General features: G+C 35.6%; 1 protein-coding gene across 49 annotated transcripts in view; it reads right to left on the reverse strand.

Moving 5' to 3' along the window:
• Positions 1–26,721, reverse strand: part of LOC145686312 (uncharacterized) — a 955,404-nt gene that overhangs the window by 374,397 nt on the left and 554,286 nt on the right. For all 49 annotated transcript variants that reach the window (XM_081759464.1, XM_081759467.1, XM_081759462.1 and 46 more), the window contains one exon: positions 19,063–19,273. In XM_081759464.1, the coding sequence (XP_081615590.1) occupies positions 19,063–19,273 (211 nt within the window). The remainder of the gene's footprint in view (positions 1–19,062; positions 19,274–26,721) is intronic.

The raw sequence follows: 26,721 nt of genomic DNA on the forward strand, positions 1-26,721 counted from the left end.
GGTTATAATACAAGAAAGGAAAGATTAAGCTACACTCCATCAGTACCAAAGACAAAAGCTATTTACACACTTCTTATTGACGTGACTCCATGTGATCCTGATACAGTCCTGACATCAATGTATGAGGTTCAGAAGAAAACACAATCCACTGGACAGAAGTACACGTTCTATACAACAGATCAGCAGCTATACAAAATTGTGGTTGGAGTGCAATCGGCTTATCCATCCGAATTTTAGTCATTCGTACCTCGTCTGGGAGGGATGCACATGCTAATGTCTTTTATTGAAAGTGTTGGTACTTTAATGGCGGAGTCGGAACTTATAGAAGTAATGTAGACTGCATTTCGGGGTGTTAATCTTATGCTTCAAGGAAAGAAATTCCCCCCAAAACATGCGAGTTCTCAATTAGTAGCAGAGGAAATTTTGCGTGAGATATCAGAAGATGATGCAGTTGCTTCTTACGATAAGCTGATGTCCTTGTTAGAAGAAAGATCTGAACAGAGTAGAACAGTTCGTCTGTGAGTAGACTGCCTTCTTAAACCTGTTTTTATAATGATGATTTTTGTACGCGCAGAAAGGGAAGGTGACTGGCCTACCTATGGGCAGCTGAAGCTATGCTTAAATACTTCTACTGTGCTGATCTCTGGAATTATATTCGTTCTGGTGTAGTGTACGTTCAACATATGTACCGTTTGAAAAAGTACTTCTTACACATGTTAATGGAGAATGGGAATCATGTAATGAGACACTAGATACGGGTATGGAATGGAATGTGGTCACATATGTTCATTGAAACAACATTTATGCGTTATGGGAAAGGTCCTGGTGGACTTGTTGGGTTAACACTTCAGCTTAAAACAGTTGATACATGGGCACTAAGTCTCCATATTGTCAATTCACTAGTCCGAGACCTGTGTAACTTGAAAGAGAGGCAAGGAAGAGATAGCACAGTTCTTTCTCATAAAGAAGAAGGTCATTCTAGGATGCAGAGCAACCGAGCAGATAGAGAAAAGATACGAGATATGTTGAGATCCTGCATACAACCTCTGAATCAACATGAACACTCATTAGAGTTAATAAATGTTGTCACTGGGTCAATCGCTTCTGAAAATGTTAATGTAGACAAAGTTGTAGAAATAGGAGAGCGTGGTCTACATATGTTCAAAAGCAGCCTTCCAGCTGGTTATTACGTTCCCCTTAAGAAGAAAGTAGTAACAATGGAAGCAATGAAGAAATATGTAAATGTGGGAGACAAAGCGGTATATGATACTGACTTGATTTACAGTCGCGTAAGCAGTTTACTATCATCTCGTGAATTATCGATTAATAAAGCTTTAAGTTATGAACTTTCGTCAATTCCAACCGCTCTTTTTGAAAACTCTGGGGAAATGAAGATTACCAACACGAAGTACGTTATGAAGGAGAAACTGGCATGTACCATATCTACCCCAAATGTTGGGACTCCCGATGCTGTGGTTATAGATGGATGTGGTATTCTCTGGATTGTTCAGTGGCCAGTAAGTGAAACAGTCTCTGATTATGCAAAGAATGTTTACAATTTTGTTTCAAAGTTCTTAACAGAAAGTGATGTGTACATTATTTTTGATCGTTCCTTCGACTACAGCATTAGGTCATCCACCAGGATACTACGTTGTAAAGGTGGCAGCAGGAAGTATGTATTGCAGCTGTCCACACCATTGCCTTCTGTTAATGTTATATTACAGAACACACACAATAAGCAACAGCTGATTAAGCTGGTATGCGCTGAACGTCTTCATCTTGCCCAAGAAAATTGTGTTGAACACAAATTGGTAATAACCTCTGGTGACTGTGCCTCAATAAGTGCAAAATGGAGGCATTTCAAGTATGGTCGATTCAGCGACAGCACACGAGGAAGCCGATGTTATAATCACCCAGCAAGTCATTCACCTTATAACACAAAATTTTTGTAAGCATGTTAATGTGGTACCAGATGAAACCGATGTATTCCTTCTCCTTTGTTACTATTATCATCATTTCAACATTACTTGCAGATTATTTCAACAGCCATTAAACAAGTGTTAAAAGGAGTTAGCTTGAAAAAATTGGGGTCTCAGGAAGAGAATAACCAGTGATATACAACAAGAAGCAACTGATTTTGTAGCTGAGTGCTATGGTGTAGCAAGTGTGAAGTCTATGACAGAAGTTCGTATTAACGTTTGGAAGAAAAAAAACTGCATCTGCTCACACAAGAGCCCCACTGCTTTGCTCTCTTCCACCCACGTCGGAAGCTTTTAAGCTAAATGTAAAGCGCGCACATCTACAAATGCTAATTTGGCTGAGTGCAGACAAGGCAAACCCACCAAATGTTGATCCAACTGGCTATGGATGGACACGTGATGAAACAACCAAATCGTTAAGGCCAGTTATGCTTCCTTCAAATGTTGAGCCAGTTCCTGCCGATGTACTTCACCTCATCAAATGTTCCTTTTCGTCAGAAAAACATTGTTCAACAAGAAGATGTAGTTAAGTAGGTAAACTACCTTGTACAATGTTCTGTAAATGCTTTGATGGTATATGCTACAACAAACGAAACACATACTCACATAACGACGCTGACGAGAGTGAAGAAAGTGGTGAGGAATAATATTACAAATAAACATGACATATTTAAGTCATTATGTAAGTTTATCTTGAATAACCAATTTTTATAGATAAGTGTGCTTTTAGAATATCACTAGAACATTCATTTTCTAAGTGTGCGAAACCTCTCGAATTACAAGTGCTAGGGGAAGGCGTTGTACCTGTGAACACTTTTAGAGTCTTCGAAATTTTGGTGCTAATATTCAGCACCTTTTCCCCAATATTTGTCGTACATTTGAAGTGTCATCTCTTTGCTATCAGATAGGATAACTTTTAAACGTGTTACATAATTACAATAGCTTTTATAAGATAAAATAAGAACAAATCCGTTTTGTTCACAGGTACATTATGGTCGTGTACCTTCGAAAAGACCGTCTTGTACCTTTGAACAGTGATAATTACAATGTTTCTGCGGCAATAATATAAAAAGAAACCACAAATATTAACAGTTATAAATTGCAATAAAAGATTTAGCTATAAAAAGCTCCCCAAAATTAAAATTTTATCAATTAAATTAAAAATTGAAGAGAAGTTCTAACAAAAACTTGTGAACAATAAAGTTGAGCATATACAACTCTTAACATTATGTTATATAATAAGCGAATATATAGAAACTACTTAAAATTATAATTAATAACTTAATATCCTAACCTAACCTATATAAAATATATAAATTGTTTTAACTACTTACATTGTGTAGCTTTAAACAGTATTATTTATCGTTCAAAGGTACACAATGCATTAATGTTCATAGGTACAAGAGGGTCACCATTACGAAAAAAAGTTCTCCACTAGCTTAAGTATTGAACAGAAGTTAAAACTAAAAATATTGCTTTATTCACCGATGATTCTACCCCAAGTTTGGACAAATAAATATCAAGTTGCGAAAAGCGAAGAGCACAAAACTCAAAAGTTAAGTACAAAAAAATCTTAGTTTTGGGGGTGAAAAAATTAAAAGGAACATTACTTGACACAACACTCAGTAAACAACAGCCAAACGCGTTTGTAGTACTTTTTTTCATTTAATCTTTCAAATGAATTTTAATCACTGCACCTAGATAGCTTTGAATTCGAGAAAAGCACAGGTGTTCAAAGGTACATTGTTTCAAAGGTACAACGCCTTCCCCAACATTTTAATCAAAATCATAAAAATCGAAGAAAGTTATAAGAATGTTTACTTTTCTTTTAATATACGATTTATTAGTACACTTTACTGATAATAGAAAATTTTGAAACAGTCTAAATACATTACATTCATGCTTAATAAAAATGTCTCGAAATTGCAAATGTTGCCCTAAGGGCTGATATCGTTGGAAAGATTGTTCGAACAGAAGCAGAAAGAGATGAAGCATTATTCTTCATTAATTTGTATAGAAGTTCAAGGTACATTTCCCGCAATGAACTATTTTTAATATACATGATGGGAAATCATGAGTTTAAAGGGAAATGGTCAAGGTGGCAACCTTTCTAATATTGTTTACTAGTGTAGAAATTTCATGAAAATATAAGAATATTTCTTTCGGAAGGAGAAACACCCCATCCCTTTTGTACTTTAAGGGCTGAAAGATGCTTTGAGAGGGAATTTTCCGGAATTTCCCATTTTATTTTAGTTTCCTGTTCATTGCAGTCCCAAGTGATTAACATTGTTAGAAAGACTGTTCCAATAGAAGCATAACAAGGTCTGAACCGTTATTCTACGTTAATTACTGTAGAAGTTACAGATAATTTTCCAGAAGTCAATAACTTTTTGGTAAAATACAAATGATGGGAAACGATGAGTTTTGTGGGAAATGTACAAGGGTGCCAGGGCGATATCCTTCCTAATATTGTTTGCTAGTGTCGAAAGTTCATGAAAATATAAAAAATATTTTCTTTCCGGATTGAGATTCGAGGTACGGCTATTCGATATTAAGAACTGAAAGATGCTTTGGGAGGGAATTTTCCAGAATTTCCCATTTTATTTCCCTTTCCTGTTCGACGCAGCCCAAGTGATTAACATAGTTGGAAAGACTGTTTCATTAGAAGTAGAACAAGGTTTGAATTTTTATTCTACGTTAACTACTGTAGAAGTTACAGATAATTTCCCCGAAGTCAGAGATTTGTTTATAACAAGGGGGGAGGGGAAATCGTTAGTGAGTTTTGTGGGAAATGCTCAAGGGTGAAAGCGTTGCACCCGGCAGTTTTGGATTCAGCACATCAAAATCTACAAGAAAACATCAAAAAACCTTGGTCACCCCAAAATGCAAGGTTCTCTTGCCCTGTCACCAGACTAATATCCATTCCATTATGTTTGATTCAAACAAAGTAATTTGATGCAAAAGGTAGAATACGTAACACAAAATGGTCGTCGTAGTCCTCCGACTCTGAAGTGACGTAACATCTTGCAATGTCTTCTGAGATAGGAATATATTTGTGGTACCTTCTAGTACCAAGAAATCTAGTACAGTGGTCAAGACGTTTTTGTAGAGTTGTGGAGATCTTAGCTACTTCATCTGATTTCACCAGAAAGTATTTTATGTTTTGTAACTTTTCATTACAAAGTGAAAACGTCATCTACGTTGAGCATCTGATTATTTGTTGGCCTTTGCAAACTTGCTATTGAGACCTCTCGTTTTGTAGTTCCACCCATACCATCACAGGCGTTTTTCCCCATAAGATGATCCGAAAAAGTACCATTCAGCGTCCAGATCGAAGCCGTGTTTGTGACAGCATAGCTTAGCAAAGTTCTTTTTGCTTTTATATTGACTTAACAAATAAGTTTTTTAATGTACTTCTTTAATATACGCTGTGAAAATCTTTTGATAGCAATAAAATGTCTTGTGTTCTAATTTATCATTTTCCTTAAAGCAGAACACGAAAGGGTGAACCGTAGCTTGGATATTGATCCACTGAAAACTCTGTATCTCAATTTCAACTATGAATGAATAATTTTCTGCAAAATCTGTTAACACTAAACATTCTTCTGCAGTAAGTTCAGCTTTTTTCTTCTTGGGAAACTGAGCCTGAGAATTTGACACACGATTATGAGGTTTCAGGTTTTCCAATTTCTCCGCTAACGATTCAAATAATTCCACTTTGCTCTTGAGATCTGTGTTCATTTCTGCCCTATCAGTTGTTATCCGCTTTCTGTACGTTATTGTATCGGGCAACTCATCAGTTTCGTTGGAAATATTAAACATGTCCAACAAGGCCTGCTTACCTACCTCTTTACACGGTATCTACAACATAAACATTCAGATTTTAAAAATATAGATTCGCATGACACTGTTCAACCCGTCATAAACTTGTGCCATTTGCTACAGATGTGAACAAGTAACTCACTAATGTCAGACTGATCAGTCACATACAGCATAGCTACACTGTACGTGTTGCATCAACACTTGCGGCTATAAATGCCCCCCAAGCCTGTCATAACGTAGTCTAGCCGTGAAAATGTTCAAGTATAATTTATTGAAACTGTACTTTGATACCAGTGAAGCTATCAACGTGCTCTGAAGACAAGTAACCCCCTATATAGCCCTTCTTTAGTGTGCCACTACAACGGAGTATGTTTCATTTTTGAGAGGCTATAACTTTTGTAGTAGTAAAATACACAACGCCATTTTGTAAACTTCAAACCTTAATTTCTCAAAATCCCCATCATGGATTTCAATGAATTTGTTTTTGTTTGAAAGCTTATTACATCTAGTTTTACATATTCAAAAATTGTGATGGGCCATCCAACACTTAGGAGATATCCCAGTCAGTGTTGCCAACTAATTGCGAAATAAACATTTTCCAATAACTTCCATACGGCTTAACATATCCACCCAAAATTGGTATATGTACTGTTCAGTATCCTAGAAACATGTCTGTGAGCATTACCACTCCTCCCAAGCAACCCAGTTGTCAGGGTTGCCATTCACTATACAAAAATTGTGTTGTGATGGGCCATCCAAGCAGAGGAGAAATAGGGAGTTTTGAAAACGTATAGGTAAAGGAAAAAATACAATAATCTGAACACTAAATGGGCATTAGCATTTTTAAATGTTAATCAGAGTAACTACCAAAGAAGTAAATGTAATAAACTTTGATAGTATTGTAGGCCTACATGTTATGGCACATAAAATAAATCTTCGGTTCTGCTGTAATTATATATTAACATCAAGTACTTTTTATAAACGTTTCCCACACTGATGTAACTACTTGCAGAGACTTTGGAGATAACTGATATGTTCTGCCAGTAGCAGTTGTTATATCAACTTTACGTAAGAGATGTGAGTAAACGGAACACAACAGGAATCACTTTCAACCCAATCAAATTAGTGAGATGGAACTTGGGGATGTAGGAAATTTACTGATGCATTACCTTCATCACTATTCACTAACTAAAATCTTCATCCAGACCTGTACGCTTCTCTCCAATCTTAATGGACCAGTTTTTTTCAAAACAATGAATTGCACGTGTTCCCAGAAATCTTTGTTGAAGTGTGGCACGAACAACAGCCAGTTCTTCTTTGTACACAAAGAAAAACATAGTGCTAATGATGATGTTTTTCACAGAAATGAAACATAAGGGCACATGTATTTATTTGATCAGACAATGGTCTCTGAAGGCTTGCTTTTGTCACAACCCGGTTAAAAGCCCCACCAATTCCATCGCATGGGAGCTTTCCAAGGCTGGTAGCAAAAAAGACCATTTTGCCACCATACCATAGAAATCACGGAAATCGGAAGTAAATATTTAAGAAAGAAGGCTTTGATGCTTTTATATTAGGCTTAACACCCATCAGTGAAATATTGTACTTTTGTTACGCGAGGAAAATTTTGTTTTAAATCCGACATGACCAGTTTCTGTGTTTGAAAGATTGTTGATACGTCATGTTTCATATCATCTGAAAGAATGCAATAACTTTTGTGTTGAATAGTCATAATTAGTTGGGGGAATCACATTGAGATACAATAGTTCCCTTAATTCTAACAATAACTATACTACATTAGAACAGCAATGTAAGACTTTACTTGTTATAGATATACTAGCTGATACGCCCTCCGTTGTGCGGGGTAAGCAATATTTGCAAGATCTTCAAATACATTCACTAACTCTGATTTTCGGAAAGAGAGCGTTGAACTATGTAGTATTATTTCTAATGTCATCGATATTTCAAAGAAAGAAAGAAAAAGACTAATTTCGCTATTGTTTGGAAATGAGAGCAGAGTGAATACGGGTTTTGAGCCCTACGTACAGGTTAGTAGGGTGTCGAACACAGTGTTCTGTATTAATTGATATATATATATATATATATATATATATATATATATATATATATTAGGGTTGTCCATAAATATAAATTTTCAGATCGGGCTGCTCTCACACCCTAAAATGGTTCCATATGGGACTAAATTAAGCCAGGAGAAAAATTAGCTTCATTGAATAATATTAAATGGTGCCAAGCGACCTAAAATTTTGAATCCGATTACAGCACATAGTATATTGGAAAAATCTGGAATAAACTCATGTAATTTAGAAACGGCTAAGGGTAATGCAAAGATACCCTGGAGAATAGAAATAGAGGAAGAAACATATCTAATTTTGTATAGTACTGCCACTGTGGCCATCTTGAAATCCGCCATTTTGGATTCAGGTCAAAATTTCTAAATAGAAAGAGGGTCATGTGACATATCGTTTTGAGGTATCGTTTTACCAGAAGCACAAATCTGACACTATTTTAAAGATAGCTTTAGTAATGTAAGAATTATTACCTGTGAAAAGATTTCTCCTTTTCAGATTAATAATTCTTACACGACTAAAAGTAAAGAAATGAGTTTGGCTGAAAAGAACGAAAGGGATATGCACGGCTTCAAACGAAAGAGAAACGCGAAAGAAAATGCACTTCTGAAAATGATTTGTTTGAACTTTATACGCCAAAAGACATGGAGCAGTTCAAGTAATGAAGAAGAAAACCCAGTTGAGAATGTTAGAGAAAATGTAAATACGAATGCTTGTGTGCCCGGACCGTCCAAGAGATATAAAAGGGGGAAAAACTAATTTTATTACTTAAAGACTAGTGTTGCTCTTAAACGATAAAAGATCACTCATAGAGCAGCAATACATATTCTGACAGCGACAGCAGAGGCATTAGGCCATAATGTAGAGGAACTAGCAATAAATGGGTCTTCCATTCACCGATGCTGAGAGAAAACCTGCAGTGAAGTTGCACAGAACTACAAGAGACAATTTCAGAGTGCATCAAGTGCGTTAGTTGTGCATTGGAACGGAAAACTACTGCTGAATTTGACTGGCAGACAGACTGCCGGCAGGTTATCAATAATTATTACAGGAGATTGTCATGAGAGGCTAATTGGTGTTCCCATTTTGTCGTCATCAAGAGAAGAACATATTGATTCTACTATAGTACATTCGCTTGAAGAATGGAACTCGCTAAAGTTCGTGCAGGCAGTTTATTGTGACACTACTCCTTGCAATATGGATCTTGTCAACGGTGCTTGCATTCTGCTAGAGCAGTAGCTCCAAAATAACCTATATATTCCTTGTAGACACCACATTTATGAATTAGTTTTAAAATGTGTATTTGATAACTGTTGTGTTTCGTTTGCATCTGGACCGGACGTTCTCCTATTGAAGTGTTTTCAGAACGAGTGGTCTAGAATAGATTGCACTAACTTTATTCCAGGAATTGAAGATGTAACAAACAATATTTCCGATGTAAGAAATGAAGTGTTGAATTTTGCTATCAAACTTGTAGAAGCAGGACGCTGCAGAGAAGATTACAGGGAATTTTTAGAACTGACCATCATATTCTTGGGTGGCATACCTCCTTGAGGAGGTTTCTTTCGTTTGCCTGGAGCAATTCACTATGTAAGGTGATGGGAAAAGCAAGCTACTATTTAAAATATTTCTCTTTCGCCAACAATTTCGTTTAACGAAGCAAATAGAAACGGGTCTTCGGAGAATATGCACTTTCTGATCCGACTATATGTTCACAGTTGGCTTAAATGTGATCAAATATCCCATTCACCATTACAAGATCTACAATGTTTGAAAGATTTGTACAGTTAAAGACAAATAGATGCTGAATTATCTGAAGTGGCTCTTTCTAAATTTTCACGCCGACCCTGGTACTTGACGGAGGAACACGCAGCATTGGGTTTTTTGATGGAGTTACTACAATGGAAAAGCAAAAAATGGTTGAAAGAATTAAAACTATAAGGGGAAACCGTGAAGCAGCAAAGAGGCTTGACGCAAGAGATGATACCATAGAAATTCTTGTGAAAAGAGAAATCAGTGATTTTGTTACAACAAACAAATTTTCCTCGAGAGATTTAAAAAAACCAAAGAATTTCTTGAGTGTGATCCGACTTCATGGCCAAATAACAATGATTATCTTCAAGGAAAGACAATAGTTTAATTCATCCACCTAACAAACGGTGTGCAGAAAGGGGAGTGTAACTAACAGAAGATTACAACAACGTTCTTACGAAAAATGAGGAGCACAAACAGTTTCTTTTGCACATAATAAAGGCCCACAGACAATCTTTTCCTATATGCGACAAAGTGAACTATGTAGCAAATAAGATTCATAATTTACCAAAAAGATACTACATAAATAAGGGATATTTTAATTTCTTCCAAGTTATAATTTTTCTTTTTCCTCATAATGGTCTATGAATCATCTTGATGGAAAAAACTTATTTGTAGTTCAAAGCGAAACAAGCAGTTTGTTTCAGTTGATGTAAGACTTCCAAAATTCTTACATATCTGTGTTCCATAACTGCAATAAAATAACATTACATGAAGCATTTTGTTTTTCACACGTAATAACTCTTACATAAATATACGTAACTTGAAAATAATACCAGATTTGTGCATCTGGTGAAATGCTACCTTAAAAAGATGTAACATGACCCTCTTTCTATTTAAAAATTTTGACCTGAATTCAAGATGGCGGACTTCAAGACGGCCGCCATGATAACGTATACAAGATTAGGTTGGTCTCTTCCTCTAGTTCCATTATCCAAGACATATTTTCATTCCCTCGAGCCGTTTCTAAATTACAAGAGTTTATCCCAGCTTTTTCCCATACACTATGTATTGTAAACGCATTCAAAATTTTAGGTCGTTTGGGGCACCATTTAAAATTATTCAATAGATCTAATTTTTCTCCTGGCTTAGTTTGGTTCCATATGGAACTATTTTAGGGGGTGAGTCCAAAGAAATTCCTAAATTTATTTTTCCCCATATAAATTTGACCACCCTAATATATATATATATATATATATATATATATATATATATATATATATATATATTGTAAAACTTTGTCTCATATAGGTTATAGGTAGAGCATTTAATAAAAAGAGCGTCCGGAATCGACTCCCACTACCAGTTTTATCATAAAAGCTTCCACTATAAAAGTATTTTCACAAAATGCTATACAAAATAATCTCTCTAATATGAAAGGTTAGAAATAGGTAGTCTTTGACCGTAAGGTCGCAGACAGGATCTCCACAGAGCCCCGTAGCAGGCTAAGCAGAGGAGAATTAAGGAACCAATGCTTTATAGCAAGCAGAGGCGGGTTAAGTGGCCAACAGAGCCCTGTAGCAGGCTAAGCCAGGATATAGGATAGGCGTAGACTAGACTAGAGGCCTGGGGTTAGGTTACTCCAAAAGTCCCGTAGCAGACTAGAGGAGGTCATCAGAAAACTAGTGTCGAGTTGCCTTCGTCCATTCAATTTATAGGGTTCCTTAGGTGGCGATGGCGCTGCTGCTCCGGTGTCGTCTTCTGCTCCGTGTGAGGGCCGAGAAGCCGTCGTCTCCATGTGACTGTAGATCCATCTGGTGGGAGATCCTCTTACCGAACAACGTGGTGGTGTTTGTAAACACTGACGCGTGGAATTGTTTGTTTACAACATCACGTTTTTACGAAATTGGTAGTTCAGTAATTATGGGTATTTGGTCCACACGATTTCGTATATTTGTAATGTCGCACATAATAATGCAAAGTGTGGGCAGAGATACGTCTAACGCTGTGACAGGAAAGCATGAAATTGGTTGGCAACCTTGATAACTGGGTTGATTGGGAGGAGTGGTAATGCTTACAGACGTGTTTCTAGGATACCGAAGAGTACTTATACCAAATTTTGGGTGGATATATTAAATCGTATGGAAGTTATTGGAAAATGTTTATTTCGAAATCAGTTGGCAACACTGACTGGGACATCATCTCAGTGCTTGGATAGTCCATCACAATTTTTGCATAGTGAAAATAGATGTAATCAAGTTACTGCAAAATGTGGCACAGATACGTCTAACGCTGTCACAGGCAAGCCTGAAATTGGTTGGCAACCCACAACTGGGTTGCTTGAAAGGAGTGGTAATGCCCACAGACATATTTCTAGGATACCGAAGAGTACTTATACCAATTTTGGGGTGGATATATTAAATCGTATGGAAGTAATTGAAAAACGTTTATTTCGCAATCAGTTGGCAACATTGACTGGGATATCTCCTCAGTGCTTGGATGGCCCATTACAATTTTTGTATGTGTAAAACTAGATGTAATAAGCTTTCAAACAAAAACAAATTCATTGAAGTCCATGATGGGAATTTTGAGAAATTAAGATCTGAAATTTACAAAATGGCGTTCTAGTTTTTTTCTCAAAATGTTACCTTTCAAATGACTTATGAAAACTTTCCTTAGAGCTGATAGAAAATTTATAGTTTTTAATGGTAAACAACTTCAGGACAATCTGAATAAAGGAAAAATCATGTTTCTAGCATTAATAGGAACCGAAATATGATTGTTTTAGTGTTCTTTCAAACCGGGAAAATATCATGTCGCGACCGTTAAACATTGATTTTCTTCTCATTTTTGAAATGTAATAACTTCTGAACCACTGATGCTATTGCAATAAAATTTACACACTTGTAATCAGCATAAAAATTTTATAACACTACGAAATTTCATCCAAATCTGAGATAGTGGGTTAAAAGCCTTGGTTGAACTGACGTGGAATGACCCTTATTGTCGATAGAGAAAAAAATTATTTCAAGTTCAACTTGGAAATGTTACGTGTGTTGATTAGCACACTAACTAACTAACTAACTCTATGGCCTATGGATCCCGGAGGTTCAATGCCGCATTCACAAAAGTTCTCCACTGACTTTTATCCTTAACGAACAAGATCCAGTTTCTACTTCGTATTCTAATTTCCGCGAATTCCATTTTTATATTGTCCTCCTACCTGCGCCTAGATCTTCATAATGGTCGTTCCAGTTAAAACTTCTAAAGCGTTTTTACTTTTTTTTCCATTCTGGCTACATAACCTGCCTACCTCTGTCTCCTAGATTTCATGACCCTAACAATGTTTGGTAAACTGTATATATTATGTGGTTTCTCGTTATTAAGTTTCCGGCATTCCCCATTCCCGTTCCTCTTCGAATATTCGTCTCAGGATCTTGTTCTCAAATACTTTCAGTCTACGTTCTTCCCTCAGAGTAAGCGACCATGTTTTGCAACCGTACAGAACAACAGGCATGACTATCGTTTTATATATTTAAGCTTCAAATTCCTCGACAGAATTCGCAACGATAAAAGACGATTAGCACACTACCTACAACAAAGACATTTTGGAAAAAGGAATTTCTGTAGCGTACTGCGACCGATATACATTTAAGAACTGAAAGTATTATGTTAAATACATATAAAGAAACAATTTCTGTCCGTTATGAAGAGGTTACTTACTAATGGGGATGACTTCCATAGAGAGGTGTCCTTATGGGATGCTTCACTGTATAATAATAGATATATGTGCATATCTAAATTTATCTAAAAAAAATGTCTAGAAGAAGTAGAGAAAAAATAGTTAAACAAAAAAGAAAGAAAAAAGAAAAGAAAAAAATTAATGATCTTCATTTGATTTTTCTGTCTTATCACATTTCATTGTCCATTAACTAAATTTCTTCCAGGCTCCTAGTTTTACCCGCGAAATTTTACAGTAAGTTTCAGAGCTCTATACAATTCCCATTGCAATCGATTTCAGTTTTAATCGATTAATTTTAAATTAAATTTTAACTTTAACAGTATTTTTTTTGAAGTTATTTTAATTGTAATTAATTATAACATTAAGATAATGACTATGAGGGAAAAATGTATAATCTTAATTAACTCCTCTTACTATGCTATCATCGAACATATCTTTTATATTTACTTGATTGCTATATTGATTGAAGTGTAACGGTCACTTTTAGTATCGAGGCTCTATCAGAAGGAACTTGCTGGTTAAAACGACCATTGAAATTTTTAATTGAAGTCTTGTGCGCTCACCGAAAATCAAACCAAGGAGCACATACACAGAACATAACGAGTTAGTTACTCGGACAAGGAACAGTATCCTTTCCATCTATATTTGATCTTATATGGCTAAATGAAAACAAATCTTCTAAGAGAATTAAAATTAGTAGCTCAAGTGGTAGGGTGTTGGTTTCTCATTCGGAAGGTTGTGGGCTCGATTTCCAGTGCCGGCATCCTGACTGGGGTTTTCCAGGGTTTTCTTCAGTCCTACCAGGCAAATGTCGGGATGGTATTTACTAAACAGGCCCTGGCCGATACCTTCCCAAATCCTTTCCATTGTTATTGTTGTCCAGTGTAAAATGGCCTTTGAGCTGTATCTGGTAATTGTTGAATAAATAAAAATAAGCAGCTCATTTATTCGCTCCGAAGGAAAAGCTATTTCCAAGTACCCTTGGTGGATGACGACTCTTCTTCAAATGGAATTCTCCGCTTTATCTTACGAATTAGTGTTAGCACTGAGTATTACAAATTATTTTCACCCCTTGTAGTCATGATTCCGTTATCGTGCTTTAAACTTAAGCCACAAAGAGAACGCAACGTTGACAGAACCTTCTGCTTTACATAAATGACAAAGCATACGCATCCTAATGGTTAGGATTACTCTGACATGATGGTGAAACTTCCTATTTGTAATTGTAAATTAATGTTCTGTATTTGTACCTTGATATAATACTGTGCTTTTCTGAAAACGGAGGCCATCAGATCGCAGAGGCGGACCAAGAGCTGGGCAACTGGCCGGGTCGCCACAGTCAGGGGGCGCCAAAACGAGCCTCAAAAAGTAAATTTTATAATGTGTTTTCTACCAACTTTTTGGGTTTATATTCTTGTAAAGTATCGTTAATTACATCATCTTTTTCCATTTCATCATGGAAGAAAGGAGTTTCATAGTAGTAGGGAGAGCTGTATCGGCAAATGGAGACATGACAAGTAGAAGAAACAGTGGAGGGGGAGTTAGTACTGTTTATAGCGGGCTTTGTTATTTGTGAACTTTTCCCAAGCTATATGAAGTTTTCCCAACTGTTTATAGCGGGCTTTGTTATTTGTGAACTTTTCCCAAGCTATATGAAGTTTTCCCAAAAGCCATTTTGAAGAAATGTGAACCGATCGAGGGTTTAAAGAGCTACTAGTAGATGCAAGAGAAATTGCATACTCTAGAAATCGATCCCTATTTCCAAGTGAGTTACAATTACCATCACGGAAAGCTAAAGGTTAGTTTGAATATGAATCCCGTGATGAGGGCACTGCAAATCCCAAAATTTATTTTAAAGTAGCTTTTATTTTTATGTTTTGGATCAAGCCATACACTCACTAAGAGAACGGTTGTCTCAACTAAACCACCATCACGACCTGTTCGTGTTTTTATACAGAATCAAATATGAAGATAAGCATTCCCTGAAGAAGAAATGTGCTTACCTTCAATATCGCAGTGCTCTTTATCTGTTAATGCCACGTGAAGGTTTCTAACTTCAACAGGAACTACTGGTTTTAATCTCCCTACTACCAGATGAAAATGCTAAAAGCCCCCTTGAAGAATTAAACTAAAATACTTGACGAGTAGCCAGCTAACAGAAAATTTTCCTAATGTATAGATTGCACTCAGAATTGCCCTCACTCTTCCTGTCAGCATGGCTTCAGGCGAAAGAAGCTTCTCGAAATTAAAATTAATTAAACAATAGTTGAGCCGGGAGCACCTCGTGGGATTCGCCATTATGTCGATTGAGTTCGGCATTCTTCAAGACATTAACATAGATGTCATTGTCAAAGATTTTGCAGACAAAGTTCGGAAGGTTATATTGTAATTGTTGTGAGGTGCTGAAAACAAATGTATTTAAAATTGTTTAATTTGTTGCTAATTTTCAGTAGTAGTGGAATTTAACTTTTTATTAAATTTTCTTAAGTTTTGTTATGTTACCACACCTGTGGCCAAAGGTTTCAAAATTCGGAAAACAATTTGTGTAAATTATTCTAGATTTTAATGTACTGTTTTTATGGAAGAACAAGATAGTTCCCTAAATTAACTTTAATATGGTTTACTTACTTATCACACTTACGAAAATTAGATTATTTTTAATACTTGATAAAATCTGTCATTAAGGTTCAGTCTTGTAAGAGTGTTCAGCTTTTGTACAAACTCATGAGATACGTTTTATGAATGCTATGGACTTCAACTACTAGAGCCTACATAAAAAGGGTTATTTATATTGCTTTGCGTAAAACACGTTCAGCAAATGTGAAATGTATTTATTGGTATTTCACGTTATTAGAATAGATTGTTACATAGGCAGATATATGGAAGAATGACTCCTGATGTTATTGATATAACAAAACAATTTATACCTTGCCACCATTAGCAGTATTTAATAAATGCTGTTCGATATTGGTTTTGTTTATACCTATCGGTACATAATAATAATAATAATAATAATAATAATAATAATAATAAAAACAATGTAATTCGTACCATAGACATTAAGTACTAAATATGCCCAAATCATGTATATTTGAGTATTAATTTTTCTTTTTAAGAAAATGGGTTTAAAATATTAAAATCACTGTAATAAAATGTAAAATACATGCTAGGAATATGGGGGCTTCAAAAAGTCACTTTGCCCGGGTGAAATTTTGCCTTGGTCCGCCTCTGTTTGTTCGCCTTAAATGAATCTGAGAGAATATTTGGACTTTTCTACGAGGTAATGCATCACCAGGGATCGAATCCGGACTGCTATCACATTCAGTGCTTATTACCATTTGCCTTAATTTGATTTGGGATATTTAATGAGAATGAAAAGTTTCGAAAACAATACATATATTTGTAAGTACATACTCCGTACTGGAAAAACCTGTACTGGAAAAATCAGTACGACGTAGGGATGCCAAAAACATGTGAAGAGGAGGCGACGACTACGACATAGTGATGGAAGTATGTGAAGAATTGGGTGTCACTACAACGTAAGTAGTTCGAAGCATATGAAGGGAAGATCATTATCAGTAGTTAAATCAGTACTGAGGTATTAACTCTAGGTCATCTAGACATTTACTGAAAATGGATAGTAAGACTATTCATGGCTTTGGATTAATTGTTTTAACAAAAGAGAAACAGTTACAAATTATAATTTAAAATAAAGTTTTAAGCTTTGGTCAGTGTCTCTTTTGTGAAAATGGATACTTCTTTATTAATAAAAATGTACGTCATTGTTTGTGGTTAGATGACGGCCGACCTGATTGACACGAATTTTTGAACTTAACTAGTACTTACATCCAGTTCAGTTTTTATCATGTCACTTCTATAAAAAAGCGTATAATAAAGGGAATTCGGAAGTTCAAAATTGATACGACAATCAATACATTAATTATTACACTAAATATTACCTGATTCTTACTGTTTCTAAGGAAACTTTATAAATAAACCACACATGCCAGTAAGGAAACGAACAAACATAGGAAGAAAAAACAGTCATTCTACGTCCAACGACAGATTTTGAACAGTAGTGGAAGAGGAAGCCCCGTGGGAAAGGTTAGGTAGGCATGGAAGGAAATGAGTGAACATATTTAGGAGTTGGGACAACGTATGTTCTTATCATTTCATTTTGACAGAATTACACATCATAAGGAAAAAAGAGGCTCTAAACACATCTTTCAATTACTTCCCATTAATTTATTTCTCCTGCGCGAAGGACGGACATTTAGCTAGTAACAGAAAAAGTACAAATACTACACAACGCAAAACCACAATTAAGGAATTATTTTCGACGCTTTCAATAATTAATAATAATAATAATAATAATAATAAAATGGATCGGGGAAACTTTAATCAACACTGGCACAAAACTGCATGACGGTACAAATGGCTAAAATACGAATCAAAACTGAAAAGCTCCATTCTCATAACAGGACCGCCACAGCTATCACAGGGTGCCTAATCCCCAATTTATTTGGCGCACTAGCCCTAGTAATATTATTTCTTCGTTGGTGGGAAGAAGTCTAAAAAGTGTAAGCAGTAAAAACAGCATAAAGTGTCAAGAAACTTTTAATAATAAGTCACTCGTCTTGAAACTATGAACAAACTCACGGAAATCACCGAGTTTATTCAGAAATTACTTTTCTTTGGAGCGGAGGAGTAACTTATGGATTATTTAACTTTTAGTGCATTTTGAATATCAAATACGAAGAAATATTGTAATTTTATTGTTCAGTTGCAAGTACATTACTTTATCTTCAAATATTTTTAAACATCACCTTTCTAACGTATCATATTTTAATCGAACATATTTACGTTTTTCATTTACAGATCTGACACAGCGCCCCTTTCTAAACAGAAAATCTGTAAAGAAATATTAATTTATAGAAAGCAGTTGTCAAAGTAAAGTCTGCAATAGAAAACAGAATGATTATTAATGTTGTTTTCCATATGTTGGTGATTTATAAGCTTAAATTCAGAATATGTAGCTCTGCATGTAATCACCGGCCATTTCACTTCAGAGTACACGCAGAAAAATTCATCCAAGCTCCCTGTCTTGTAATAAACAGTACAAACATCCAGGCGGCAATACACAGAATCATCTCACTCAAAGGAAAAAGAAAAAAATTGTAGCCCCTTGAATAAGCATCCTTATGTGCTATTCAATTGTTCACTTGCATATATTTTATTTGAACTTCCTATTTTTCTTCCTTTTTTTATTATTCGAGAAAAAATGAAATGAAATCTTTCAGTTTTACGTCCCACAGTTATGCCGGTTAGGCTAAAGGAGACTGTGATGATGAGAGCTAGCGGTCCGATAGAGCCACCAAGTCCACACGGCGCGAGCTGGAATCGAACCAGGGACCCCAAGCACCGGCGGTGAACGCTCTACCACTAAGCCACCGCGCCCCCTATTTGATAAAAGTTTATCGAAGGTGTTAATGTCTAAAAAAATTAACATTTTCGAAGATATGAACATAAAAAGCATATGATTTTCTTCAGAGAAGCCAGTACAAATTGAAATTCTTTTCATTTCTTTTTTTTTCTCATCGTCTTATAAATTCAATATGTATAAGTTCGGCTATAAAAATAAAGCTTGAATCTAAAATTCAACATCATCAAATCTTACCTGCTTCAAACACTGTAAGTTCTTCTTCTTTTGCCTTTTTTTGTTGTTCAGTCTTGTCTTCTTCGTCTGAGTTCAATGGTTCACCTTTCTCAAATCTTTCTTTGATGGATTTTGCCTTTTCGCAGCGAACATCTACTTCCTTCTTTTGTGTTGTTCGCTCACTGTCCATAACAGCTTGTTCATACAACTCCTTCATATTCCTTTGCTTGCCCTAAAAAGGAACGTATAGAGAGTTATTAAAAACCATACTGCAGCTACATAAGTATATCAGATCTGTTACTTTAGTTTAATATGTATGCTTATAATTTATTTATTTATATATTTATTTATTTTCTTACAAACTGCGGAACGTGTTGCTTCAAGGCACGGATTAAGATTTTTTGCAATTACGATAAAACCGAAAAACGCTGTTTATTGTAATCTTGGAACACTAATGTTTTTGTTATACGCTATCACTAATCATTCGTATAGGAAACTTTACGGCTTGAAATAAAACTATTTTTCTTTACTTTTTACAAATTTATTTATTTAAGGCGCTGATTTATTTATTTCAGGGTATGTGTTATTCCACGATACATCTAGACCAAAGAAAGAAAGTTTCAAAATATAATTATTGTAGTTATATCAAAGATCTCCTTTACAAAATAAAAACTGGTTACAACGAAACCGTCTTTGCTAAGCCTAAACTACTAGTAATTCAGATAAGGAGGAGCTGCACGAAAACCATAACAAAAACATACAAACAGCATAGCAACTTGTGAAGTCAAATACTTATTTCTGTCTTTATATTATTATGTGACCTTTATGTAATTCATTTAGTTTTATTCGTTGCACTGAACATAACACATTGCACGGTGTTCTCCACATATGGGGTGTTTGCAAGATGAAAAACAATTCGTTGTCATTCATTTTGTGAAACGGCAGAAGAAGCAGGTTTCTCTACTGCCAGGCTGAGGAACCGGTATTTTTCATCCTGTATACCAAGGTTTTCCACAATCTTCAGGAACCTTTTCAAGTTTGGAATTTCCAAACGTTTTCTCATTTTATTTCCAGTCAGTGCAGAACTAAAAGACCATATCATCAAGTACCCTTGTACGCTTTAAGTGAAAACTGTTGTTCATTCCGTGACATCTTGTTCAGCCAATGTGTTACGGCCTGCTTTTCATCTGTACATGCATTGTTGATGTCGTGCCATTTGTATTATATAGTAAGTTTATTTGCAAGTAACAAAATAAATCATTCGAAGAAGTTGCTAAAAGTCATAGAATTACGCGGTGATCCTGATAAATGATGTATCATAGGCATGCAGACTACTGGTATATTTGGCATAAAAATATTGGTAATTATGAATAAAAATACAATAAAAGGAGAATACCGTGCATTATTTCGTATAAAAACAAAAGCATACTAATGCCGAGTGCTGAATAACATTCTAAAGAATTAAATAATATTGTAATCATATAACGTAAATAAGGTTATATGTATTATCTGTCACAATAAAGAATGCATGTTTTTCGCAGGATAGTATCGCTTGCCCCTTGAAGCGATGGAAAATATGAAAAAATCTGTTCGCTTAACAATATAATTGACCTTAAAAACTTCTAAAGTTGTTCATCCTGGTAAAACAACGAAGTATACTACGTTTGCAAATACAATTTACACAATATATAACACGAATACTGTCGCAACCAGGGAAAGCAGAGAAACTGTTATATGGTAAGACAACGGAAACAAAAGTCACGACCTGATGTTTAAAGTGTATAGCAAAAAAACAAGCACCTGAGTATGTGGCGCAGTGGTTAACGTTCTAACCTACCAATCAGCTGATCTATTTTCGAATTTTTCTCAAGTACATTTTTTGTTTCTTTTCGTGGAAGGAACAGCCATTACTTGTAGTATTAGAGTTTTATATATGGTTTCATTCTGTTAGATTTTTTTGTTATTCCTTTCTAAGGTAATAATATAAGGCTACAAGTATAAGTCTACCTAGGTACATCAAGCGTGTGTTCTAGATTTCTTTGCATTAATAAAATAAGTTTACATCCGAAACTAAATATACACGTAATTGAAATGAAAGTATCAAGTGTCTGCCAGCTGACTCAAACAGAATTTCTCTCCCTCTCCCTCTACCTGTCTGTGTGTTTCACCATAACTCTGATAAAACTTATTTGATTTTAATTAAACTTGGTATATGCCTTCCTCCAATCACTGAAAATAACTTTATTGTATGACGTTGCAAGACTGTCAAAATAGGCGAGTAAAAGGGAATAAAATTCTCTCTGTGTTGTATTTTCACATACAGAAGATCATTTTCTGGTAGAAACTACGTAAACATGATTTGAATTCGGTAAAACGTAGCACATACTTTCTTCAGGGTATCCCAATCATTCCCAATGATTAATAAACTAGTGTTCTTACCGAGTGAAAAGACAGCATGTATTATGGAAGGTCTATTCTATTTGGGAATATTCATGTGAGAATGAAAAGAAATGTAATATTTATGGAATAAATTTCATCAAGAGATTGATTCCTAAAGGAACTCATATAGTTCAGAAGTCATGCCATGCATGGAGCAATGCTCAAGCCATGCCATGCACAAGCCATGCATGGAGCAATTTCCACCTACACCCGAAACAGATTAAAGTCACAAATCTGCGCATAGAAGTTGATCGCTCGCTGAACTATCGTGACCCACAATTAAACTTGAATTTTAGCTTCCGAAGATTGTGCTTGTAAGTTCCTAATATGGGTTCAAAAGGCCATTAAATATATTCTAAAAATTAAAAAATAGAATACACAATTCGTTTAAAAATATAAGCTCGAGCAATCTTTAAATATCAGACACGAACTAGTTGAAATTCTCATTCTTCGAACGAGAAAAACAAGTTTATGGAAGTATTATTTGCGAAATATTTAAACCTCTTCCCCAATAGAACAGCATCTCAATCGAAGTGAAACGATAAAAATCTAAGTGATTAAAACTGCTATCTCCAAGATTTATTTTAAACAGCTAAAGCGTTTACTCGCTTTGGATAATTTATCAACACAAAATGAGAAATTAAGATATTGTAGCAGTTGCCTCGCTTTCTCTGCTAGAGTTAGAATTTCCGAAAACGATGGACCACGTCGTCACATAATTGTAATGAGGAGTTTAAATGCAGAGTTTCATCTTCCTATGATGTGACATTAGTCAGAAACTCTTTTTTTTGCAGTATATTTTAATCCTCCTTTCCTCGTTTAAAATACGTATTGTATGAAAGTAACATGAGAAAAGTCCGGCCCGACTTAATTAAGAAATGGTCAGCTGGCGCCCGGTGGTCAAACTTGGACACTATGTATTTAGAGAATGATCAACTATGCCTAAATGGAGAAAAAAATCAGGAGGAAATACACACGAGAAGAAGTTATGGGGATTGAAGTGAAGTTTAGAAATGAATCTCAATAAGAAATTTTAATGTAGCCACAATCCGCACCAATTAAGAGCGCAACTAAATACTTCAGATATGCGTGAGAAATAGCCGAGTGGTTGGGGTAAATAATCTGTTAATTATGTTTTGAAACCTTATAAACGTTAAGTTTTTTTTTCGTTTGCGCGCATCACATTCTGTTTTTCAATGACTTCAATGCTAAACTTCAATCGGCTATTACTTCTCTCCTCGTGTTCACTTCCACCTAACATGTTATCTTTAGGCATAGTTGACCATCCTCTAAACTGTACCGAAGTTTTGTCACATTTCCAGCGACGTCAGCTAACTATTTTCTTCCAAGTACTAAATGTATTCAAATACTCATTTCCAACGCTTCACTCAATTTCCCGTGATGATCAGACAGACAATAACGAAGTCACTTTTACATATTGACCGCGTATTTGGAACTTTCCCCCTTTTCCTCTCAAAAGCGGATTTTTAAATACAAGGGAAGATGGGTGTACGTATTTTAAAATAAGGTGTTTATATCTTCATTTTTTCTCTTATATGTGTTAATGAATGATAAAAACCCGACTGGCCCAAATGCTAAATACAGTATGTTAAAAAAATAATTTTAAGTGCTTAATCCGTTTTGCTATGATGATAAGACACAACCTTGATGTAATCATTCTTAAATATTGAGAAAAAAAATGACACAAATTGCCCCCTCTCCCATTTAATACCCAAATTTCCAAACACGGTCGGACAGGTGCACACTCGTTTTAAATAAGGATTTTATATATTAAATTCCATCTCACAAACATGAGATATTCTATTTTTGACACAAATCTTTAACCCCTTTCCTGTGTTAGGTTACGCATTTTAATTAAAATGGCGTTACATCAAACCAGTCCGAGGTATGCTAACTATGTTAATAAAATTCATTTCAAACTATTCAGCCATTTTTCGTTATGATAGGCAACGTCTTTTTATTTATATACTTTGTAGATATAGATTAATAGTATTGTTACTGTCTTGTTATTTATTTAAGACAGGGGACTTACCTATTAATGAATCATGGCAGATAATTTTGGATAGGATAGACAGGAAGGTGAAATTTAAATAATAATAATAATAATAATAATAATAATAATAATAATAATAATAATAATAAAAAAAAAACCTTACAAGGACCAAAAATAGCGGCAAGTGGTTAGTTGGAAAATTGACACACGGACCTACGGGACTGACTGAAGGCTTCAGCCAACAGAATTTAGACATGTTCATAAGGATGATATATATCTGTACCTTTATTTATGCTCTATAGTGGGTCTATAGTGTCTGATGAAGGATATGGTAAATATCCGAAACTGTAACACACAATACTTTTAAAATGCAGCGCGTTTCCAAGCTTTCATCAGTATTTCTTTTCTTACAATACCCAATCCAAAGCCATGTATAGTGTTATAACAATTCTCGTTAGAAAACCCGAATCGGCAAAGCGAATTTAAAATTAACTTCTACTTTAGATAGCATGTAAAAAAATTTAAACAGTTTAACCTGTGTGGCCCAGTGAGTTGCAAGGCATGTCTTCTACGAGACAGTTTGAGTCCATCTCACTCGTGATCAAAAGTATCCGGATACCCCCAAAAACATAAGTTTTAAATATTAGGTGCATTGTGCTGCCACCTACTGCCAGGTACTCATTATTAGCGACCTGAAGTGTCATTAGACATCGTGAGAAAGGAGAATGGGGCGCTTCGCGGAACTCACAGACTTCGAACGTGGTCAGGTGATTGAGTGTCACTTGTGTCAGAAGTCTGTACGCGAGATTTCCACACTCCTGAACATCCCTAGGTTCACTGTGTCTGATGTGATAATGAAGTGGAAACGTGAAGGAACACATACAGCACAAAAGCGTACCGGCCGATATCGTCTGTTGACTGACAGAGACAGCCGACAATTGAAGATGGTCGTAAAGTGTAATAGGCAGACATCTATCCAGACCATCACACAAGAATTCCAAACTGCATCAGGATCCACTCCAAGTACTATGAGAGTTAGGTGTGAGGTGAGAAAACTTGGATTCCATGATCGACAGGCTGCTCATAAGCCACACATCATGGAGTGACGAATCACGGTACACAATGTGGCGATCCGATGGCAGGGTGTGGGTATGGCGAATGCCGGGTGAACGTCATCTGTCAGCGTGTGTAGTGCCAACAGTAAAAATAAGAGATGGTGGTGTTAGGGTGTGGTTGTGCTTTTCTTGAAGAGGGCTTGCACCCCTTGTTGTTTTGCGTGACACACTCACAGCGCAGGCCTACATTGATGTTTTAAGCACCTTCTTGCTTCCCACTGTTGAAGAGCAATTCGGGGATGGCGACTGCATCTTTCAACACGATCGAGTAGCTGTTTATACTGCACGGCCTGTGGCGGAGTGGTTACACGACCATAACATCCCTGTAATGGACTGGCCTGCACATAGTTCTGACTTGAATCCTATAGAACACCTTTGGGATGTTTTGGAACGCTGATTTCGTGAAAGGCCTCACCGACCTACATCAATACCTCTCCTCAGTTCAGCACTCCGTGACGAATGGGCTGCCATTCCCCAAGAAACATTCTAGCACCTGATTGAAAGTGCGCCTGCGAGAGTGGAAGCTGTCATCAAGGCTAAGGGTGGGCCAGCACCATATTGTATTCCAGCAGTACCGATGGAGGGCGCCACAAACTTGTAAGTCATTTTAAGCCAGGTATCCATATATATAATTTAATCTCGAATTACATTAACACACACTATATAGGTGAAAACTTATATAATGATCAGTGATGAAAATTTACCGGAAAATTTTCCGATTCATAAAAACATATTCCACTTATTCCTACATCCCTGTTTAGCCGCAAAATTTATTTCTAATAAATATTGTCTGAAACAAATTTCATGAAGTGTAAATCTAACGATTGTTAGCTTGAAAAAACTTTTAATGTATTCTTCCCTCAGGATTTCCCTTATCTCTCAAAATCACATTTCGTTACTTTAATACGCGTAAGAAGAAGTTTTTTCACAGCTTTAAACAATAAAATCAAAGCATTTCTTCTTACGTGCTGTTACAAAAATAATCTTGATAAGGAACTTTTATGTAGTTATTTTATTACATAAGTAGGCCTGTATGTGAAGAAATAGTGGAATTTTCTGTTTTTTTAAATAACTAATAAAATAAAGGTTTCTTTTCGGTATCATGTTATATTTTACAACATTGGATGGGATATTTGTGCTCTACGAATTCGAATTATGTTCCCAGAAAAAAAGAAAAAGAGAGAGAGAGAGAAAGAGAGAGAAGAGAGTGAGAGAAAGAGAGAGAAGAGAGAGAGAGAGAGAGAGAGAGAGAGAGAGAGAGAGAGAGAGAGAGAGAGAGAGAGAGAGAGAGAGAGAGAGAGAGAGAGAGAGAACACCCTATGTGAAAATTTGTAAATTTTTACTTGTCAACTCGAAATATTAGAAAACGTGCCGGTTTCCGAAAGCTAATTGGAAAATTTTAATTTGTTCAAAATGCTGAAAATTTTACGACATAAAAAGTTTCTTAACTTTTCCATACAAGACAGCAAACTTTTCGATTGATGAAAAATTGTTTCGCTTGTTCCTACATAGTACTGGAAAATTTTTGAGCCATTAGCATTTTCAGGTGTTTTAAATGATCGTTCATTTTTTAATATTTCTATACATGAATTCAATCAATATTATGGTTAACGAGGAACTGTTACTTGATCACTAGAATTTATTTATAACGGAAAATTTTCCGGAAAAATACAGCGGAAAATTTTCCACCTCATCACTAATTTTGATAGCCCATACTATGAGCTTTAATAGAAAAAAATGAAGACGTTCATTACATTATTAGTAGTAAGTTTTCAATAGATTCAGTGCTTGATCGTGCCGTTTGTCAATATTATGAATATAAATGGTTTCAACATTACAAGTTTACAACGATCAAGCCAAGGACGCCGATTTCCCTGTGTGTGTATATATATATATATATATATATATATATATATATATATATATATATATATATATGATGGACATAAAAATTAAAGAAAACACTTCACACAGGAAACGTAAGTTTGGCCCTGCACTGTACAACACCTGTTGCGGTTTCCGATCGTTTTTTGTTTTCTGTGTGTCATGTGGACCTTCCTCTTCAGTCAGGAGTAACCAGTTCACCCGCGAGTGTGGTGGTGTAAAAGTGGT

This window comes from Thermobia domestica, chromosome 5 (genome assembly GCF_964235325.1).
Source record: "Thermobia domestica chromosome 5, izTheDome1.hap1.1, whole genome shotgun sequence".
Classification (NCBI taxonomy): Eukaryota; Metazoa; Arthropoda; class Insecta; order Zygentoma; family Lepismatidae; genus Thermobia; species Thermobia domestica.